This window comes from Dunckerocampus dactyliophorus, chromosome 18, assembly GCF_027744805.1.
Source record: "Dunckerocampus dactyliophorus isolate RoL2022-P2 chromosome 18, RoL_Ddac_1.1, whole genome shotgun sequence".
Classification (NCBI taxonomy): Eukaryota; Metazoa; Chordata; class Actinopteri; order Syngnathiformes; family Syngnathidae; genus Dunckerocampus; species Dunckerocampus dactyliophorus.
The window spans coordinates 3,054,817-3,064,913 of record NC_072836.1 but is presented as its reverse complement, the minus strand read 5'-3'; the positions used below and the strand labels follow the sequence as shown (position 1 = coordinate 3,064,913).

Below are 10,097 nucleotides of genomic sequence, written 5' to 3'. Positions count from 1 at the left end.
TTTTCTTGTAATATTTCAAGTTTATGCTACTAAAATGATGTCATTTTGCCACATATTACGAGTATATTCTCGTAAAATTGTGACTTTTTTCTTGTTAGAATACGACTTTTTTCTGTTAATATTGAGAATGTATTCTCGTGCAATTACAGCTGTTTTTTTCCCCCCATTTTCTTTATTTTTTTAATTATTATTTTATGTTCTTTATTTGTTTAACTATTACAATTTACTGTTTTACTATTTCAACTTTCTTCTTTTAATATTTTTAATATTATGGCTATATTCCCATGTAGCTTTTTTTCCAACCTAATTTTCCAAAAATAGCTTTTTTTGTTTTGTTTTGTTTCTCATAAGATTACAACTTATAATTATCTTTAATAAGTTAACTCTATGCTACTAAAATGACATTATCTTTCCTCATATTACATTATTCTAGTGAAATTACAACCTTTTCTCTTTAGATGCATTTTTTTCTGTTAATATTTTTACTTTATGCTTGTAAAATTACTGCTCATTTTTCCACTTTTGTCTTTTTTTTGTTTTTTTTTTTGTTTGAATTTTCTTGTTAAATTTGATTTTTAGAATGTGCTGGGGGCCAATAAAAACAGCCGCCACAAATGTCCCCGGGCCGCACTGTGGACTCCCCTGCCTTAACATGAACGCACACATGGCTTTTCTCAATGAGCAGCCCCTCCCCCAAAAGCACTCACAGGCAGCTCTGTCTTGCTTGTGACATTAAAAAAAAAAAACAACAAAAAGAAGCGAGAGAAGAAAGTTCATTTGTATTTCTAAACACTTTTCAGGTTTTTTTGCTTCCTTTTTGTTTGCGTCCATTAAAATGACATACTGTACATCATGACAATTATGCAAATGTGATGATGTCATGTACCCCACCCTGCCCCCCCATACACTTGATCTGTGTGTTAATCCACATGCATTCCTAAATTGGATCGCTAACAGACACCAACACACACTGATGGAGCTATCAAGCACTGTCTACTACGTACAAAGATCCTTTATTTGCACGCTTGGTGGGATGCTCAAACTTGCTGATGTCAACATTCATTGCATCCTCAGCCACTTTGAGCCCACACTTTATCAGCTGGAATCTAAAAACATGCTCCCTTCTACAACATTCATGGAGCACTACCGTGGAGCCTCAGTAGGAGGCGTCACTCCTCTATAAATATACAAGCATACATACACGTGTACTGGGGTCATGTCGTACATGTAGGAATATATTAATATCATGCTTACATACTAATAACTTAGATGGTGAAAGATAAATCGTATTTTAAAAAAAAAAAAGTCTGAGGTCTTTGAGGTTTTTGTTTCTTTAGCCCCGCCCCCTCCTTGCCAAGACCTCCCTCCCCAGTATCTGATTGGCTCTGGACAGCAGCACGCACACGCAAGACGAGTTGATGCGGATCCACCTCCATCCCGTCCTGTTGTTGGCGTCCTTAGTGAGCGCACGCACAAACGACTGCTTGGCCTTGCACTCGCTCACCCACTGCTTCTTGTCCACGCCCAAGCAGCCGGCGCCGGCCACGCCCGTGGGCTTGGAGGGCGGCCCCCTGGAACCCGGCGGGCGCCCGGCAGGGCTCTGCTGCTCGGCCTGGCGGCACCGCGTCTCATAGAAGTACTGTTTGATCGGTCCCGTCTGGGTCTGGATCTCCTGCAAGATGGTGACCGTCTGGCCGTGCGAGTCGATGGCGGTCTTCTTGTCGGTGACCCACACGCTTTCTGACTCACACACGGACTTCTCGCCACGCCGCCTGTCAGTCAAATGCGAGCGCTTGTCCCTCCTGACAGGGCGGGCCGCATCGGCCGGCAATGCCGACGCATTGGCCCAACCCGGGCTCCTGTCGATCGCTCGATCCCCGTGACCCTCGATGTGTCGGTCCAGGTCCTCCGGTTCGTCCGTGTCCTCCTCCAGCAGGCCGGTCTCCAGCATGAGGAGCAGAGGGGGGTGCGCCGGCGGCGACGCAGAGGCTGAGAACAGGACTCGTGGGTGTGCGTCCAAAAACATGTCGTCGCCTTCCAGGATGGTGTCCAGTGCAGTTCCCGGTCCCGCCTCCAGGGTGCCCTCAACCGGGGGCATCGATGTGGCGCCCTTCGTTGACGGAACAGTTGGCTCTGCTTGTCTGGAACTCCTCAGACCAGCAGCAGGACTCTCGCCTATTTGGGTTTCTAGCACAGAAGCTGGTGTGGGTCTCGAGTCCCGAAAACCGTCCCCCAGACTGAGGCGGTCTTCTCGGCTGCTGCGCTCAGCTGTGAAGTTCTTTGGGAGAGATCTCCTCTCAGGAACGTCCAAACTGACGCTGCTGTCAGGCGAGAAGGTCCGGACCAAAGTTGTGAGGTTGTTGAGGTGTTCCTGGCCGAGGGTGGCGGCCATGTCGTTGTCGTCGTAGTCCTTTAGCGAGGCATTTCCTTGGAAGTTGTCGTCCGCTTGGCGACGCCGCTCGCGGCGGTCTCTGAAGCCGGGCTCCACACTGGCGGCAGCGGCGGCGCTCCTGGACACGAGCTTGTGAGGGAAGGGCAGAGCCGAGGCAATCACCATGGCAACCAGGGGAAGCCAGTGCATCACTCCCAAGACGTATCAGCTGGGGAGCCAAAGAGAGAGAGAGGGAGAGAGAGAGACGGCGTTACTTTCCGCCATGCAAAACACGCTTGATGCCATTTAAGCTAAGTGGCGCAATTACTACGTTTTTTTTAAAAAAGGGAGTTTTTACTGGAGGCCTGCACTTTATGAGCTTTAACCGCTCAAGTATGGCCTTAAAATCTTGGCACAACCTGTGGAAAAACTCTACCAAGTACCGCAAGGTCGCCCTCTGCTTCCTCACGGAGGAAGATGGAACGCAGGCACACACACACGCAACACACACGTCGTCTGAAGGCTTGACCTTCAAAAGCGAGACATCTTGGAATGTGCTCTTGTCCGAAACTTTACACATGAAAGCTAACACCACCCAGCAAAAAACCAAAAGGCCTCCATGAGCTGCTTTGAACAGGATTCTTCCACCTTGATGCAGGAATTTATGGCATCAGTGAAAGCGTCCACATCCTACCCCCCAGAGTCCTTTCGGCACCGTCCATCTGTCCATCATCCTCCATGAACCAAGAAGTTGTCTGATAACAAAATGATGATGCTACACTTTTTGTGGGTGTTTTCAAGCACCAATAGCATGTAACTAAATGAACACCATGCCTCAAATAACCACCAGGTGCGTCATCTACTTCCATTAGTAAACACCGCACCTGAAAGAAACGCCTCCCGTTTCTCCCTCAGTAAAAACAATACCAGATGATGCCAGTAGATGCCGCTTACTAATTTCCTGCAGGGATGTCCTAACTTCTTCCACCAATGGCAGGTACTAAAAATCTTGCTGGGGCCATGCTGGTATTTTAAATTTTCATAAGAGGTTGAAAATTAGTCCAGCGTAGAGATGACAAGAAAACCTCATCTTTTCTTATAGTTGACAAAGTGTTATTATCAGTAGTAGTTTTATTAGTATCAACATCTCAACTTTTTCTTTTTGTATTTTTGCAGGGTTTTCCATTTTTTTTATTGTTTTCTTGTTTCATTTTATTCATTTTTGACCTGAAAAGAAGTAGAAATTTGAGAAAGCAAAGAAGAAACTGATGTTAGTTGACAAGAAGAGCGTTCCCCACCTACAACTACAGCATATGAAGAAATACTTTTAATGTAAAGGTAATGGTCAAGGTAAGGGTAATAGTCAAGGTAATGGTAGGTTCAAGGTAAGGGTAATGGTAAAGGCAACTGTAAAGATAATGGTAAAGGTAATAGTCAAGGTAAGGTTAAAGGTATTGGTAAGGGTAATGGTGAGAGTAAAGATAATAGTCAAGGTAAAAGTAAAAGTAATGGTCAAGGTAAGGATAATGGTGAAGGTGAAAGTAAGGGTGAAGGTAATGTTCAAGGTTAGGGTAATGGTAAAGATAACGGTTTACAGAAGCTACCCTAATTAGGAAGGTTGGGGTTGGACATGACTGTAGTGTCGTGTTAGTGAAAATGTCGTTTGCAATTGTTCCACAAGTCCCAGTTTTGAGTTTCTGATTGGGGTTTAGTCCGTTTTGCCGCAACCCACGCCAGTTTGTGGCCACGCAGACGGAGGGAACAGGCGCTAATAGCGACAGAAAACTATTCAAGATATGAACAACCTTCTGGAACGTCACTAGCTTGTAAGTAGCGGAGACCTGCTAAACAAGCTGCACTGAAGTACATCCCATGTTTACACAGTTCAACATGTCCGAAAAGGAGTAGGAAGAAGCACATCTTATTTAATCCGACCTCCATGTCTACTTTCAGTACTTCCGCAACAACATGTTGCTGGTATTTTACGTTAATGTCAACACCTCTTTTAAACACCTGTAGAAGGAGGCTGCTTCCATTTCGGGTCGGCTGCACCTGATTGTGGCAGCTATTAGCGGCGCGATGAAGTCCAATAAAACACTCCCTGCTGACAGGTGGACGACTCTCATGCATGACATCACAGAGATTAGCTGGTGAGTCAAAGATGATTCAGGACGGGGCCACCCGTGACTCAACCACCAAGCATCCGCCGCCGGATACCTCCTCCAGGGAAGGAGGAAGTGGCTGGGTAAGCGCTAAAGGAGGTGGAATGACGGGAATGTCAGTGATGCAGCTAAGAAGTGTGTGTGTGTGTGTGTGTGTGTGTGTGTGTACACAAATGTTTTGTCAGTGTGTGTGAATCAGTGACAGAACAAAACCAAGCGTGGTGACAGGGCTTGAAGTCAGAAGTCAGGACAACCACACCTAGCCCAACTTCTTTTGTGCTGGCGAGGGATGGGCGTTACAGCAAATGATTGGTGATCAGGATCAATCAGACACTGCTAAGATTTGTTATTCATTATTTTTAGCATACCTGCCAACATTTGGACATGATAAGGGAAATTCTGGTCTTTCCACTGGCACCCAAAGTTAGTTTACTGCCGTGCTTTGATTTTGAAGGCCTGATACCGGTGACCGGATGTTACGCCGATGTTGCTGAGTGGGCCAGAAGCTGTTCTGCTCCAGCAGAACCAGAGAGGAATTTTTGTTTTATTTCATAAACGTTAAAATACTGGAAAGCATCAAAACGGCCAAAAAGGTATGCTTTTTAACGTACTTTTGTATTCGTTTATTTTATTCTGAAACTTGGAGTGGTTAGTGCCACTGCCTCGCAGTAAAACGGTTGCGGGTTTGAATCTAGTTCAAATGTTTCGAGGTGTGAGTATGAACCTGTGTCAGCGGGGTGATTGACAGGTAATTAGCTGGGATAGGCTCCAGCTTCCGCAGCAACCCCAAACAAGCTTAGCTGTACAGGAAGTGGATTAGAGGAAATGATGTTTCTAGCAAGTCGGAACAGAACCTGAGGCTCAGAGCTAAAGCATCTTCTCAATCAAAGAGTGAGGAGTAAGATAAGGTCGTGATGCGTGGGGCGAAATCAGCGCATCTTGTCAACACGCTGACTTCAGACGCCTGGGGAACCCCACTCCATCCTTTCCTTGACACCAACTCCTCATTGTTGGGTTATTTTGTAGCTCCACTTTGCTTTCATGCCGTTTACAAAACCAAAAACTGTTCACCCCCTCACAGTTCAATCAGTAAAGATGGTAAATGAATGCGTGGTGTTACGTTGTCTTGTTCGTGTGTGGCAGTCCTGGCCGAGCTGGCAAATCAAGACAGGTGTTTAGCGCGATGACGCCACATTAAAAAGGCTAATCCCGGCAGTTAACACACTCCTCTCTCACACACACACACACACACACACACACACACATACACACGGAGGGGCCAGCCAAGGGCAATTACATGCTGCGAGTCGGCACAGGGCGAGCGTGGAGGAATAATAATCTTGCGAGCGCTGAGCGAGCTGCTGCCACGCTACTAGCTTACTTTAGGCTACGTACTGTGTTGTCTCGTTGTACAACACTTCATCACTGCGCTCCATTTCCTCCAGTCACACGCTTTGCTACCTGTCTGCACACTGCAAACAAACCTTCTTTATCTTTTTTGTTGTCTTCATTTTCTTCTTCATCTGCTTTGTCGTCATCTTTATCTTCTGTCGTCTTTTTCTCCTACTTTTTTGTCTTCTTCTTCATTGTCTTTTCTTCAGCTGTTTCGTTCTCTTGTTGTCTTTATCTTTTTCAGTCTTTTTTGTCTTTTCTTTTTCTTTTTCTTCTGTATCTTTGTTTTTTCATCATCTTTCTCTCTTTCACCTTCATCTTCTTTTTTATCTTTTGTCTTTATCTTCTTCATTGTCTTAGTTGTCTTTTTCTTTGTCTTCTTCGACTTTGTTTTTCTTTTCGTCTTCTTTATCTTTTTCTTTATCTTCTTCTTTCTCTTCTTTACCATCTGTCATCTTTCTTGTATATTTTCTTCGTAGTCTTGATCTTTTTCTTCATCTTTTTTATCTTCTTTGCTTTCTTTATTTTCTTCTTCGTCTTCATCTTCTTAGTCTTTTCTTCTTCTGTCTTTATCTTCTTCTTCATCTTCTTTGTCTTTGTCATGTCCTCTTCTTTTTCTTCATCTTTTTCGTCATTTTCTCCTTCATCTTCTTTGTCATCTTCTTCTTCTCATGTTCCCCCCTCCCACTCGGACCCTGGCGGTGTGCATGTATGCTAATGCTAGTGCTAAAGCGAATCTACAAGTAAGAATCTGCAAGTAAGCAGGCACCTCATCACGTGAAAATCTCAGTAAAGACTCAAAGCATCAACTTTCACCTTCAATCAGCAGTCTTGCATCATCTACCTTTTTTGCAGATGTGTATTGTTTATGATTTATTAATGGATAGTTAATAGTTTACTTCCCATTCTCTCCCACTCTGAATAGTTATGTAATGAGTCGTGTGCTGAGGGGCAGACGGGCTAAAAATTCCATCAAACTTGTTGTTTGAACTAAAATGATGCAAAATATGTTTTTAACAACAAAAAGACAAAAGAGAGGGAACCCATCTGGACCGCTCTCCGTAGGAATCAGAGCGGATGATGGAGCGAGGACGGGGGGGGGGGGGGTCGTAGCTACTGTGCTATGCTAACCAGCTAATCCACAACGAGGCAGATGCCAGTCATGTGACATAACGTCTCTCAGTTCTAATCCTGAACACACATTTCATTTTCATTTTCTGCAACCTGAGCGCGCCCCCCTGCCCCTAAAAAAAGAAAATAATAATAATTTGCTCATTTGTAACGCTCTGTTAATTCTGCTTGTGTACAACTTTCATGACTCCACAGCAGAACCTCTCAGGTTCAACACTAACACCTGACATGTTATGGGAGCCGGGCTTTATCATTTGGGTTTAAAGGCCCCATCATTCGCCCCGCCCCCCGGCCCGGCTCTTATTTGTTACACTAGTGAGTACGGAGGTGTACTGAGTTCCCACCTGGTACACGTGAAGTGACGGACAGGAAGTGCTTGTGGCGTATACTCTGTAAAAAAATACAGTGCAGCCCAGTCTTCCGGTCAGATAGTGCCAAGGAGAAGCCAGAGCTTGAAAAACAACCTTCTATCGTTTGGGATGTAATACATAAAGGGACAAAGACAAGTGATGGGGAACGAGGCGACAAGCTGCAACTATGAATACTACACTTCAGCCAATGAAAAAAATTAAATCATTCATTCATTCTCTTCAAACTATGACTGTTACATATATTAGCCATCCATTTTCTATGCCATTTATCCTAATTAGGGTCGCGGGGGTATGCTGGAGCCTGGACTGGTCGTCAGCCAATCGCAGTGTTACATATATTATTTCATATTTATTTGACAATTGTATTTATTGGAGTGTTTTATATTTCATTTTATAAATCATGAAAGCAGTTCCTCTATCCGTTATCCAAAATGACGCCAACCATGATCATACAACCGAGGGACGTACCGAATCATGATTATTACACGCCTAGTTAATACAGTCATGTCCAAAAGTTTTGGGACTAACTTCAATTTTTAACCATTTTACTGCTTCATATTTTAGTTTTGTGATTCCCACACAAATGCTTGTTTTTATTTATTAGTATATAACAGACACATAAAATGTTTTCTTAAAAAAACACTGAGACAACACAGCATGCCTGTCACCATTTGCATTTGAAAATAAGGGAAACTTTCCAGAAAATAAGGGTAAATTCTGGTCTTTCCACCAGACACAGGAAACATTGTCCGGACGTTATTTTACTGGCATGCCGGAAGAGGATTTTTTTTTTTCATGAAAATAAAAATATGGGAAACTATTAAAACGGGAGGGCAAAATATGGCAGTTTCCCAGGAAAACACAGGAGGGTTGACGGTTATGCAGCAGAGTTATTTAAACATCCAATTGAAGTCCTTCTGTGAATGTGAGTCCGCTTACTTCATGTAACTTTTTTGAAGATTTTGGATTAATGTCTTACCCCCTTGACCTTGTGAGGTACACCGCCGTCACATGTTTATCCTGCATCCTGTTTTATTTTACACTCCAACCGTGAAATTTCCCCAATATGGGGTAAATACAGCCCATCCCGTCCATCATGCATGATCACTATTTGACTTTAGTGGCGTATTTTCCCCCTAAAAAATGTTGCTGGAATTGTGAATTGTCCGAGATGAGCCGCGTCGTACATGACAGGTTCCGCTGTAACTCTCCTGAAATAAAGTTTCGCCGCCAACAGAGAAGCGGGGATGTTGGGCGTCATCAGAAAATCACAGCACTTACAATTTATTTGCAGTTTGGCTGCGTGACGTCTCTCACACGCAATTCCCCAGGGAATTCCCATCTACTGCAAGAGATCATTGTCCTCTCTGTGCTGTAGCGTGACATTTGGCAGGAAGTTGTTTTGCCGACAACAGGAAGCGGCGCTGAGTCACAACGTGCTTGTTTTGGGAGGTGACAACTCACCAGACTGGATGACACCTTCAACAAAGTACTTGTACCTCATACTCTCCCTCGGCCTTTGTACAAACACGAATCAGTGCTGATTACAGGAATGACACAAAACAGGCAAGGAATTTGAGCATGAGCATGAGTCAAGTTCTGCTACAAATTAAAAGCCAACCTAAAGGGCATGCAAGCACACCATGACAGGAAATAGAATGTAGTACAGAAAAAAACACAATAAAAGTGTAATAACATGTAATTTCTGCTTTGATGACCTTACATATTTGTGCTTTTCTGTTACTTGTAACTTTTACAGTGTGCCATTACTGCTTTTATTGCCACCAGGCTGCATTCAATTGTACTATATCTGTCTTAAAGAGTCCAAAGCTATTTAGAAAATAAAAGATAATGCATAATGCGCAAATCTTTTGAATAGACGTAAAAGTATTTAGTATTTAAAGACAGAACAAGGAGCTCCATACCGTTGAGGTGAGATCCGGACCCCGCGTCCTTCCAGCTGACTCCACATTGATTATAAAATCCTGTCGCCAGTCGCTCAACTGCTTTGCAATTTTTAAAAAATCAACTTTTTAAGGACTTTCTAACTAAACATACACATGTCGCTCTTCTTTCAAAGGTCCACGGCATCATAGAAATCCAATGTCGAGGAAAGAAGAAAGCAGGAGAGAATCTGCTACTTTCCCAAGAGCGCTTCCACTCCTACACGCAACGTGTGTGCGTGCGTGTGTGAAAGTGTGTAATTAGCCCCGAAAAGCAGCACGAATGAAATGCAAAACAGATATCCCTCGCCTCGACGCTTCTCCAAAGAAGGACAAACATGAAAACATTCCAGGGTTGGAGAATGTGCAGTGAAGAGGTGGACAAGTTGGGCAAATGTTTGAAGCTCAACTCCGCCTGGAACGCGCAAAAAGTCATTCGGACGTCAAGCGCGCACTCATGAAGCACGTAACATCCTGACCTTACTTTCAAAATAACATCCAGGAAAGCGATGAGCGTTTAATGTTGCCCTCATTAGTTTGTATCTACCTTATTTTGTCATACTAAAGTTACACTAAACAATATAACACGAACATCTGTCCTCCGTGTTTAGTTATTTGAAATACTGAAACAATCACTTCCTGTAACAACCTTGCTAACTTGACGCAGCTTACAACGCAAGTGCAAATAAAGACTATGTTTCCCCCCCTCAAGATGGTACTTGTTTAA

At 43.7% G+C, this 10,097-nt stretch overlaps 1 protein-coding gene across 1 annotated transcript; it reads right to left on the bottom strand.

Annotated features, from left to right (window-relative positions):
• Window positions 1-913: 913 nt before the first annotated feature.
• LOC129171760 (venom nerve growth factor) lies at window positions 914-9,772 on the bottom strand. Its single transcript, XM_054760728.1, has 2 exons — window positions 9,353-9,772; window positions 914-2,600 (listed from the first exon to the last, which is right to left on the bottom strand). Exon 2 carries the CDS (start codon window positions 2,579-2,581, stop codon window positions 1,334-1,336), a length of 1,248 nt encoding a protein of 415 aa, XP_054616703.1. The 5' UTR covers window positions 2,582-2,600; window positions 9,353-9,772; the 3' UTR covers window positions 914-1,333.
• Window positions 9,773-10,097: the final 325 nt, after the last annotated feature.